This window comes from Amblyomma mixtum, chromosome 1, assembly GCF_055824585.1.
Source record: "Amblyomma mixtum isolate Tamu chromosome 1, ASM5582458v1, whole genome shotgun sequence".
In the NCBI taxonomy this organism is placed as follows: Eukaryota; Metazoa; Arthropoda; class Arachnida; order Ixodida; family Ixodidae; genus Amblyomma; species Amblyomma mixtum.
This window is the reverse complement of record NC_143012.1, coordinates 93055288-93067600: the sequence shown is the minus strand read 5'-3', so window position 1 is coordinate 93067600 and position 12313 is coordinate 93055288. Positions and strand designations below refer to the sequence as shown.

Sequence of the window (12313 nt, the reverse complement as noted above, 5' to 3'; positions counted from 1 at the left end):
TCTACGCTTCTGAGTTGAACCCCAGTCATGAACGACACACTGTGAGGCATGTTCTTTGGCACTGAGAATATCTTAAAGGGGCAATGAAGGGAATTACTAAGTTAAGATGGACTGATATGTTAGTGTCACATCAAAGTCAATATGTCAATTTTACTGAAAACGCTTTGATTAGTCGCAAAATTGCTTAAAGGGACACTGAGGAGAAATTGAAGTTGGCTTGTATCGACAGAATACCAGCTCCTGATTACAAAAACGCCACTCATACTGACAACAAAGCTCTTGTAACGTAGAAAAGAGCAAGAACCAAAATACAGGTATCGCCGCCACAGGCCAAACTCGCAAGTACAAGCATGATGACGTCATAGGACAAAACAGTGTTGCTAGAACAAATGGTTCTGTACGCCCAGCCTGCGTGTTGCCGGATGTTCAGAGCCGCAAGCTTTCTGCAGCATCCACGCTCACAAGTGCCATTCATGATTGGCTAGAGAGCTCTGGCAAACAAAAGTCATTTAAATGACTTAGCCTTTTCTAGGTTCAGGGGCCTGTCATTGTGGGAGCAGGTTCGGCAGCTTGACTACAATTCTGTGGGGGCCCTCCTTGAGGCTTTGTCTGTGCTGCCGTTGCACAGGCGTGTTTTGCAGCCGATGAGTGGGCCTGTCGTCGTGCTTCTCTTGATGAGGGGCATTCTTTGTACTGTGAGGCGCAGATATCAAACAGCACTCTGTGACGAGCTGTCAGGGTGGCAGACAAAGGAGTGGCCAGAGCCAGGCAGCTGCTCCGCACGAGCTTGTTGATGTTGAGATGTTGTTGTGTGAAAAATCGAGGGGCACCAGTTGTGGAGGTATGTGTTGCAAAGCTCATGCCACCCAGCCATTGCGATAACCGTACCAGCTGTCTAATAGGGACTGCCTGTTGGGCATTGTTTACTATATATTGCCATGAATCTTTGTAGCGTTTGTTTGTTCATTCTTCAAAGCTGCTGGCACGCCGCTTTATCTCTTTCTTTGTGATGCAAGAAGCGACCAGATATATCTTGATTGATCTCATCTAGGCGGAGCCGATTCTACGTTGTTCCAGAATGCCCTAGTAACTTTGCACGCTTTATCTCGAAAGTTTGCTTATCAGCTTTAAATTGAGCATGGCCGAGAGCAGCGGGCATTCTGTTCGACGACCGCTGAGTACGCCTGTTGCTACGCCGCCGCAGAGTCATTCAGTTCTTTGCGGCGTAAGTCAGCTCAAGTAAACAGTTTCGTTTAGAAGCCATTCTCGATGTTTTCCTGCTCCCCGGATTGCGGTCACCACTACGTGACAATATGAAGGCGACAGCATTTCGGTTGTCGTCTCGGAGAAAAGTTCTGTCTTTTGTCCTGGAATTTCCTGGTTGTTGAGAGGGTTGTGACTTCATCAACACCACGTGACTGCCAGTTGACCAGTCATAGGGCACTGCCAAATTTGAAAAATCTGAGAACTCCCAAAGTTCGGAAGTTGGCCTACCCCCAAAAATTTCAAAGGACCCCCCCCCCCCCCCAAAAAAAAAAAAAAAAAAAATTGGAAGTATGCCCAGTAGCTGAGCTGGAGTTCCTGGCCCGTCCTTGTGCTGTGCAGTGTCAGTGTTAAAAAGGTTCTCACGTGGTTGAAAGTAATGGGGGGAACAGCGCACCTCTTTCTCTCTCTCTTCTTTCACTTCCTTCCTTCCTTCCCTTAAAGCGTGGTTCGGGTGTCCACGGAGATATGTAAGACAGATACTGCGCCATTTGCTTTCCTCAAAAGCCACTTTTCCAATTTTCCAGCCCAGAAGATGAATTAAGTTGGATTAGTGGGGATTAATGGGTGCATTAGTATAATCCCATGTGATAATCGAATGGAAGGTGCATGAACATTCTAGAAGCTGACGGCTTGTGCAGCATGCCATATAAGGGTAATGGAACCGGTTCCAATCGGAGTTTTGGCAGGGAAATCGCTAGAACAACTTTAGACACTCATTGTAGACATCATAGCAGGCAACCTAAATTCTATTACATGTTCTTAACAACGTGCTTAAAAAGCCCCCAAGTCTTTATGCATTCCCTATTGTGGAGGGCAGCTGAGTGTACCTATGTTGCTGCGTCTTTGGGAGTCTGGGTCCCCCAACAAGTGATCGCACCTGTTCACTTTGCGGCCGATTTTCTGCTTCTGATCAGGCAAGGAACGTGTTCGCCTTGAGAGTTTGAGACACTAGGTTCGTTGTGGAGACGGCGTTCGCACCGGCCACAGAGTGTGTGCGAGATAAATATAGCGACTGGGACGCAGCACCTCCATTGTGTTTGGAGGGGAAGAGATGTGCAGCGGGTGACACTGACCCATCAGATAAGGGCATGGGCAGGCAACATGCCCACGAGCTTATCACGTGGGAGGACCCGGTGATTGCATCAGTGCCGTGGTGGGGGCACCTCAAGTGTTGTGCGTGCGCAGCACGGGGGCCTACGCCCCCGTGCCTACGCCCCAGTCGGCTGTTGCACTCTTCTCTGTCGCTGACAGTGTGCTCGGGGGGAAGCTTTTGTGGGAACAAAGCTGCACCACGGAATCGAGTGGGTCACAAGGGAGGTTCAAGAAAGGGTTGACCTCGGTAAAGGCTTGTTTACTCAAAACAACCAGCCCATTCTTGGCTTGTTTGTTTGTTATCATCATCATCATTTATTGTACCCTTAAAGATCCCGTCTGGGACATTACATAAGGGGGGGAAAAGACAGTGGTGTGAAGCGGTCGTACAAAGGCATGTGAACATAAAAAAGCATAATAAAATTAACAAGAATAACAAGTTTAATGTGAAATTAATCTAGGGTAATCCAAATAATGCAGAAATATGACAAAGCAGTGGTATATAAAATTAAACATTAAAATGTGCGGAAATTAAATAAGCGGGAAAACACTTGTAGGGGATGACGCAATGACACAAGCAGTTCAAATTGCAGGCAGTGCAGCGGGAGGGAAGTAGCTATTAGTTGGTTCAAGTGGTCTGCTAGTAGCTGCCTAAATCTGGTGGGATTAGATTCGATGACAACGGTTTCAGGAAGATTGTTCCATTCTTCTATGGCAATGGGAAGGAAAGATTTCTTAAAAGCGTTGGATGAACCATGCAACTGCTGAATGCTTGTTTATTTATTTACTTATATATAGATACTGCGATCCAGAACAAGATCATAGCAGGGTGGTTATACATCAAATGTGCAAGCATACGAACGCTCAAATTCATAAAATTTGCAGGCAGTCTTTAAACATCAAGCTACTGTGGTCGCTCAGGGGTTATGGTGTTTGGCTGCTGACCCGAAAGATGCGGGTTCGATCCCGGCCGCGGCGGTCGCGTTTCGATCGCGGCGAAATTACTGTGTGATGACAGTGCACGTTAAAGAACCCCAGGTGGTCGAAGTTTCCGGAGCCCTTCACTACGGCGTCCCTCATAGCCTGAGTTGCTTTGGGACGTTAAACCCCAATAAACCAAACCATTTTTCAAATATCATTAAAGAGTTCTGCATAACGATCTCGTTATGTTAATGATTCCAGTCTGTAATTGTCCTCGGAGGGAAGGATATTTAAAATAATTATTGCGCATGTTCAAAGAGTTGTTAGAGTAAAAAGACAGGCTAGCATATCTTGGTAATTCGAATGCATTTTTTCATCTCAGAATTGAGCAGGGCCTAGGAAAATCTGACAGGGCATTGCCCTGAGCATGTCTATAAAAAATGCCTTGAAACCATCCTTGACGTCGACGCTGTTTGCAGCCCGATCTCTGTCTTAGGATTTGTTCATTTGTGCTGGCAAAAATAGCAAACGCTTCCGCTGCATTTGGTTTCAACAGCTGCAGCTCTTAGAAGGAGGAAATTAAAGTGCTGTTTTCAACAGCTGCCGCTTTCAACAGCCACAGCTGTAGAAGGCAGCGGAATCAAAACATTGTACCCATAAACCCCGTCCCATTTTGCGGAATAAAGTTTTATACTACTACTACTGCTACTCTGCCATTTTTTTTACGGCTGGAGCAGCTAGCCATAGAGCTTGGCCTCGTAGGCAGTGTCTGCAGCTTTTCCAAGCTCTCTTCATGCTCAGTGCAGATGTGACTACTTTTGTCGCACAACTCATTCCTGATGGGGGAGGGAGCGGTCGCCAACCTTGGCATTTTCATATTACTATGTTTTTCAAGAACTGCGGCGTCTCATATCCTCTGTTTACAGACTATAATACTGTCGTTGATTATTTTTTCAGACAACTGGTAGGTATAAATGCTTGGTTGTGGTTTATTGGTTTGGTTTATTGGGGTTTAACGTCCCAAAGCAACTCAGGCTTGAATAAATAAATAGCAGCGCAAGGAGACAAGGACGGCGCTGAGTACTAGAAATGAACTTGATTAACGCGGAAAATTGGGCGTGTTGGTACATGACTTGAATAAATAAATAGCAGCGCAAGGAGGCAAGGACAAGGGACGCCGTAGTGGAGGGCTCCGGGAATTTCGACCACCTGGGGTTGTTTAACGTGCACTGACATCGCACAGCACACGGGCCTCTAGAATTTCGCCTTCATCGAAATTTGGCGGCCGTGGTCGGGATCGAACCTGCGTCTTTCGGGTCAGCAGCCGAGCGTCGTAACCACTGAGCCACTGCGGCGGCACAGTGATAGGCAAACATCCTGAATGAAGACTGTATACCAGTTGAACCAGTTATACCAATTGAATGCTTGGTATAGTGCCACATGTTTTTGGGATGATTTGGGTTCCAGAAACATGATTTCAACATTTTTTGCTGCATTCTCTAAAACTTCTGATTATATGTTGGGGAATGACCAATGCGGAGAAAATTATGAATATTCCAAAGCGCAAAAATTCAACCTCCCCCCCCCCCATTTGCTCAGATGTGCTAAGTGCTTTGCTACGTGTGCTTTGCTACGTGTGCTTTGCTACGTGTGCTTTGCTACGTGTGCTTTGCTACGTGTGCTTTGTCACGTGTGCGCGTTGTCACGTGTGCGCGTTGTCACGTGTGCGCGTTGTCACACGTGCTTTGTCACACGTGCTTTGTCACATGTCGAAACCGGTGCGAGTAACTTGCTTTTCTCAAACTGCCACCATAAAATGTGCTTGCTGGGACCCCCAACTTTTTGAGAGCTCCTGAAGAAGAGGGGAAGATATATGACTGACCGTGCTCGCCAAATAATTTGGATTAAACAGGTGCATGCTAAAACTAGCCAAGAAAAAGCTTTTTACGGCACCTAGCCTGCCGCACCTATGATTGTGTTGTTCAATATATTGGACAAGTTTTCCTTTGCTGGGTATCCAAAGGATACAGCCCAGCTGCTCCATTGAGATCAAAAATAAACAAAAATGCCCGGTACCTGTTCAGACGAGAGTATTGGAACCAGACGACAGCTGGAGACAAAACAACAAGCACTTGTGGCGCCGTGTATCCGTGCAGTGTTTTTTTCTGATATAACCCAGTGCACCAACTGGCTGAAGTCAGTTCTGTGTTACATGAAATATCCCGGCACGTCTGCGTCATTGGCAACCTGTAGAATGAATGCTGTAAACAAGCTTGAGAGTGACCCAAAATACATCTTGCCATGACAGATTCACTTCGATAATTTTTTTTTTTGTAATACTGCTGGTCTTTGCGAACCGATTTAATTTTCAACCCAGAGCACAAGTACTCGCGGAATGCTTCTTTCAGTCTAAAAATGGGGTGTACGAAAAACAAGTGCAGTCTGATGAAAGATGTTTATTTCCACTCTGAAAGCAACGTCTGCAAATTTTATGGATGTTTTATTGTTGTAACGGACGGTGTGCATCTTGGGGGTTGTTTTTTGGTGGCTCTGCGTCACTGCTATCATCCTTTTTGTAGCTATTGCTTTTGTCATCGTAAGATAGCACTGAAAAGTTGCTTTCGTTGCTGCTCTGGTTATAATTATCTCTGTCAAATAGAATATCTATGACTTCTATATTCCAAGGACCGCGTTTTCTCCCTGCCATGGCTATAAGCGTGTACGCCAGGGAACAGCAAACTGAAATATCGACAAATGCAAACAAAAGTGCTACCTCGAAAAAGTGGAACCACTTCTCCCATCTATTGATATGTTGTCTAACATGCTTGCAGCATTCCGTCATGGCGCATCATCCCAGAACAGAACTTCTCCAAAAACTGAGCCGCCGCGATGGCTCAGTGGTTATGGCACTCGGCTGCTGACACGAAAGACGCGAGTTCGATCCCGGCTGCGATGGCTGAATTTCGATGGAGGCGAAATTCCAGAGGCCCGTGTACTGTGCGATGTCAGTGCACGTTAAACAACCTCAGGTGGTCGAAATTTCTGGAGCCCTCCACTACGGCGTCTCTGTTAACCTGAGTCGCTTTGGGACGTTAAACCCCATAAAACCAAAACCTTGCTCCATGAACTGCTGAAAGTCGGGGGAGGGGGGTAGTAGAGGTAGGAATACATTTTCCCCGCTTATGTATGGCTGGCAGTCCAAAGTGCCAACCGTTTCCTGTGATCATGCTTCACAAGCGCTATGGAGCGCTATCCAACCACGGTGCAAGCTGTACTCTTGGAACAGATGGGAACACATGCTGACAGAAAGGGCATTTATTGCTGCTGCAGCAGTAATGTTGGCTAGCAACAAAATGCTCTAAAGAATCGACGTTGTCCGACTCTCCAGCAGGGTTACGGCTATGGCCGGGGGAACATACCAAGGTCGGACGGGGCTTCACCCTGCTGGAAGAGAGTGGAGCCATGCCGAAACATCAGTGTGCAACGAGTTCCCAGTGCCAGAGAGAGAAACCTTTTCTCCTAGTGCCCACTACAGTCCAATCCATGGTGCTAGCGCTGGTGTGATGTTGGTGCCCTTGCTTGATAGTTAAAGTAGCCAGGGAGGGCCTGACATCACGAGGAAACGGACCCAGGGGGACCGGATCTAAGGAGAGTCCTCACTAGTTACAGGACATTGATTTGACGGCTTTGGTAATTGTAGTTCTGGTTCCCTGTGGACATCAGTTCACTTTCTTAGGAAGCCAGCCAGTTAAATTTGCATTCAATAATGGACGCACCTGCGGCCTGTGCCTAGCCCTTTTGGTTCCGGTCCTGTTTGTGACAATTTATTATTAAGGGGCCACACAGGGGAATATCAGCAGGTGACTTGTATATACTAATCCCTGACGCATGATTTGAAAGCAGAAAACACACAGCTAAAATTGCGAGAAATTGATGAGTTAGTGGGCTTGTGCCACACAGGTGGCAAAGGGTCCTGTTTTACTGCTGGCACTCACGCGCACTCCGAGCCAGAACAAGCGCTCTGTGGACATGCGATGGGAGGCCTGCCGTGGCACTGTTTGCAGTTGCTCAGTGAATATCAGTCACCTGAAAGGCTGTGGAGGTTGAAGTTTTCCTGTCAGTAAAGTGAGGGAGGTGTTGTTGTTCCTACCTCGCGTTTCACGGTAATTAGTGCAAAGGCATCATCGCCACACTTCTCTAGGCTTATGAAATTTTCTCTGAGTCATCGGTATTGCACCCTTATCCAAGGAATGGAGTTGCTAGAGACCCACTGTCTGAAGCTGTCGTTTTTTTTTAAAGCGTGCGTCCAATTGCAGAGGATGTGTTTTCACTTAATGAGGATGCAATGCTGGCCTCCATAGATGTGCAGGCAGCATGAGTATGGCATGAATTTGGGCTAGTTGGTTCTTGGAATCGGTCATAATAAAACTGCGCGAAGAAGACTGGACAAGAGGAAGCATGAACAGGAACATACAAAGTGTAGGAGCACACCACAGGAACACACTCAGTGCAGGAACACCCACAGTGCAGGAACACCCACAGTGCAGGAACACCCACAGTGCAGGAACACGCAAAGTGCAGGAACACGCAAAGTGCAGGAACACGCAAAGTGCAGGAACACGCAAAGTGTAGGAACACACCACAGGAACACGATAAGTGCGCTTTGCGTGTTCCTGTTCGCGTCTCCTCTTGTCGTCCTATTTTCGCGCAGTTTTATTGAGTACGCAAAGGTCATTGCCTGTGTTCTACACTTTTTGGGTTACGAAAGACTGGTGCTGTCACACGGCATTTCATTAAGAACCTGTTGGACCCCGTTTTCATGAGGTATGGTGTGTAATGATGGGAATGACTGAAGCGAGAGCATTTCTAAATTTGGCCCGGAGAATGCCCGGCTATATGAGGAGGATGTTCGTGTGTATTTCTTGCAAAAACAGGTGTGCAACTTTGTTCTTTCCCTCTGTGCGTGTGCAGTTTGAGCTGCTGTTCTGCATCCAAGACGAGGGAGACCCGTCCATAATGCTGGTCCGGCGGTTGATGGAGAAACACCCGCTCGTCGACGCCAGGGTCTTTGTAGGCAAGTGCCTTGTCCAGATCACTGTGGTGCTGCTCAATCAGTCAGCCGGCCCATCAGCCAAGTCACTTCATCAATCGATGCACCTATCGATTCACCCATCATTCCTTTAGTTAATAGAACTGCTGTGGTAGCTAAGTAGGTATGATCCTTAGCTGCTGACCCAAAAGATGCTGGTTCGATGCCTCTGCGGTCGCATTATGATTGAGGCAGAATACTAGGGACCCATGTACTCTGCGATTTCAGTGCGTGTTGTAGAACCTAGGTGATCGAAATTATCCATAGCCCTCTACTACGGCATCCCTCACTGCCTGAGTCGCCATTAGTGAACCAGTCAATCACTCATTGTTAATTTTCCAGATTGAGTTGAAGGGTTTACTTTGCTAAAAGCTGCTTGCGTCGCTTGACTGAGTCCTGGAAAACCCTGTCTGCAGTGGTATATGACCAGTACAGAAAATTATTTAACCATCGTCACAATAAAATGTCTCAAGCACAGTTATATTTCACAAATATGGTAGTCGCCCTTGATTTAACACTTTAAATAAATGGAACAAAATGAACAAATGAACAAAATGAAATGTAATGCAAATGCGGACGAATAAGAAATAACAGCCAAGTAGAACACGTGGCTATATATAACAGCTGAGGACTGGAAGTCTCATTTCATGAAAATATTTTGGAGCCATGTTTCGTTATAACCCGCAGTCTGTATGCCTTGTTCCTAAAGGTGGGTTCAGACGAGTGGTCCGGATCGCGGATGGTCCGCGCGCGTCAGCACAGTTATTGTGACACGTGACCAAACATCCAGGAGTCGGTCCGGACGTCGGGCATTCACACGAACGCAGCGGACAATCCACACATCCTCTCACCCATAGCGTGCTTGCGCTGTTTGTGTGGCTTTGAAAACTCAGCTGCCGAGAGTTTCAACATGAACGACGAGCGAAAACGTCGTCTCGCTGCACTGGCTGTAGCCATTGAAGCGTCTGAGGGCGAGGAGGAAGCTTTCGCGGCTAAAAACGGTTATGTTAGACAAAGTCATGGTTGGAAACAAAGTGTTTGGGCATGCAAAGCCTGCTGTACGACGACCTACTTGAATGCGACCCGGAGAGTACAAACGCTTGCTGTGGCTGAGTCCAGAGCAGTTTTACCAGATACTGGCTCACTGAGCGCCTTCTTTCCAAATTCACTCAAATTAGCAGAAACAACAAAGCAAAGCGGGCATTTACGCACACGCTCAAATACACAGTACGACGCAGTGCAGCATACGCGGAGTGAACAACGCACTGAGCGAAACACGAAAAGCAGGACACACAATGCCACACTCGAGCAGCAAATTTGGCGAAAAGCGCTCTAAAACGAAAGGCGCCAGCATGGAGCAAAGCCGACTTCATTCAGGATAGCTAGCCAGAAGAGTGTGCCTAGAAGCAAAAATAATCCCGGTCGGCCGCCAAGCCCGCGGGCTGAAAAAGGGCCTTTTTCACTCTGTCCGCGGTCCGGGGCCGGATAAGTCTGCGCCGCCCACTCAAGGTCGCTCAGAGCCGTGACGTTCCCGTCACGTGGCGCGCGGAGAGCGCTGACGCGCCCGGACCATCCGTGATCCGGTCCGCTCGTCTGAACCCACCTTTACGCGACAGGGTCAGTGCACTGACGCACCACCCCTCTCCTTTGGCAGGGTGTGTATGGGTCAGACAGCCTAATGCGTGGATGACCAGGCATGTGAACATAATTCTCTGGAAAACGTGCCAGATCCGCATAACCTTCCTAGTCACTGTAGACAGTGTAGATTGCGACAAGATTTTGATACTTGGAAAAGGAAAAAAACAGACATGAGATACTGGAAGCCTTTCACATTAGGTTGCAAGGAAGTGACACGTGCATTAGTACACCTTTTGTGTCGCTTACGAATAAATAATTTAGGCTACTGAAAAGTGTGTGTGTGTGTGTGTGTGTGCATGCGTGCGTGCACGTGTGTGTGTGTGTGTGAGAGAGAGAGAGAGCGAGAAACGATTTTTGTCTATGCATTGGTTGAAGATTGAGAGTTTTGTAGTTTATGTTCTACGTGGAGTGCCCCTGCCTCTCTGTGGCAAATTGAGTCGGGCACAACGTACAGCCGCAAGACGTTCATGATGCTTATCCCTTCTCTGCGCGTGGCCGCCGCGGTGGCCCAGTGGTTATGGTGCTCGGCTGCTGACCTGAAAGACGCGGGTTCGATCCCGGCCGCGCGGTTAAATTTCTTTGGAGGAGAAATTCTAGAGGCCCGTGTACTGTGCGATGTCAGTGCACGTTAAACAACCCCAGGTGGTCGAAATTTCCGGAGCCCTTCACTACGGCGTCTCTCATAGCCTTAGTCGCTTTGGGATGTTAAACCGCATAAACCATAACCAACCTTCTCTGCGCAGGGGGCTGCCCTGTTGGTGTGAACCCCAAGATCAACAACATGCAGCCGGGCTACGAAGCCGCCAAGTACGAGCTCATCCTCATCTCGGACAGCGGGATTCGGAGTGAGCACCGCTTGCCGTTTTTCACGACCTCTCTTTTTGCCACTCGTCATTTCAGTGACACAGAAGATGTCTAGCACTCTTCTGTGGGTGCCCCAACTGTGGGTGCCCCAACTGTGGGTGCCCCAACTGTGGGTGCCCCAATTGTGGGTGCCCCAAGTTGCTATTTCTTTTTTCTTCGCTTTATTTGTCTAGATACTGAGGCCTGTATTGGGGCTGTGGCAGGAATGAGGAGAATAAGCGAGTGAGTAATAGATAAAGCCGGGAATGAAAAGTGAAGGATTTGCAATGCATGTGTATATATAAGCAAGAATGCAAGTTGTGCAAGACCTGCAGCTCAAACTTGATGCAGAGATCCAAAATTGAGTACAGCAGAAGATTGTTAAAGGTGCACTGAAGATGAATCTGAACTCGTCTTTTTGCTGCGGGAACTCGATCTACACGTTCCTAGCATTCGTAGAAACTTCGATTTATTGCCCTGTGTGGCTGGTTTTCCTAATTAAATCGAATTAACGTCCGGCTCCCGCCTTTTTTTTTATTTAATTCTCCCTCGTACGGTGGGCGGAGTCGACCAACGCGTGGAGTGCCTTTCACCCAGTCCCGTGGCGGCTTGCCGCTCTGCCAGTGGCGGAGTAATACGTAGTAGTCCGTACAAGCAAATAGTCCGCGCATATTTTTATTTCTGCGGGCTTATTTTGCGGCTATATTATCTGCGAATGAAACTATCCATTCATGGAAACCTAAAAAACAAAATAAAGCGAAAGCAAAGCCTCCACGGAGCTGGCTGCAAGGCACTCCACGCGTTGGTTGACTCCGCCCACCGTACGAGGGAGAATTAAAAAAAAAAAGGCGGGAGCCGGACGTTAATTCAATTTAATTAGGAAAACCAGCCACACAGGGCAATAAATCGAAGTTTCTAAGAATGCTCAGAACGTGTAGATGGAGTTCCGGCGGCAAAAAGACGAGTTCAGATTCCTCTTCAGTGCACCTTTAATTTGACCCCCGTTAATTCAGAAACCAGGATAATTTGAACAGCTGGCTCAGTCCCGGGCCAGCACCCATTTAAGTCTATGACGTTGGACGCTTGCTAATTCGGATGCTACGGGTGTCGCGCAGGTTAATTTGAACGGGTTTCCAAAAGGAGGCCGTGTCCAGGTATGACCACCGTGACAAGAGATTGTCAAAATTGTCAAGAGATTGTCAATGCAGCATGGAACTCAAGCTGAGTTCCATGCTGCATTGTTGCTTGTGCGTTTCTGACATGCTCACGAAGGCAGGCGTGATGACAAAAAACTCTGCAAAATAAAAGTAAAATAAAGTAGAATCTGCAAAATAAAAGAGGCAGTTAAGTAGCACGAGTTATTGGCCAAATATTGGAAATAGGTGTTTTCACCCCAGTCCATTGTAGGACTGTATTAGCCAATATGTTTCCAATATTGGGTTGACTACCTGTGCTGTTTAGGTC

General features: G+C 47.5%; 1 protein-coding gene across 1 annotated transcript in view; it reads left to right on the top strand.

The window, feature by feature from the left end:
- GlcT (ceramide glucosyltransferase) overlaps positions 1-12313 on the top strand; it is a 45798-nt gene that overhangs the window by 16960 nt on the left and 16525 nt on the right. The window contains exons 3-4 of the mRNA XM_089554619.1: positions 8251-8353; positions 10750-10851. Coding sequence (XP_089410745.1) covers positions 8251-8353; positions 10750-10851 — 205 coding nt within the window. The remainder of the gene's footprint in view (positions 1-8250; positions 8354-10749; positions 10852-12313) is intronic.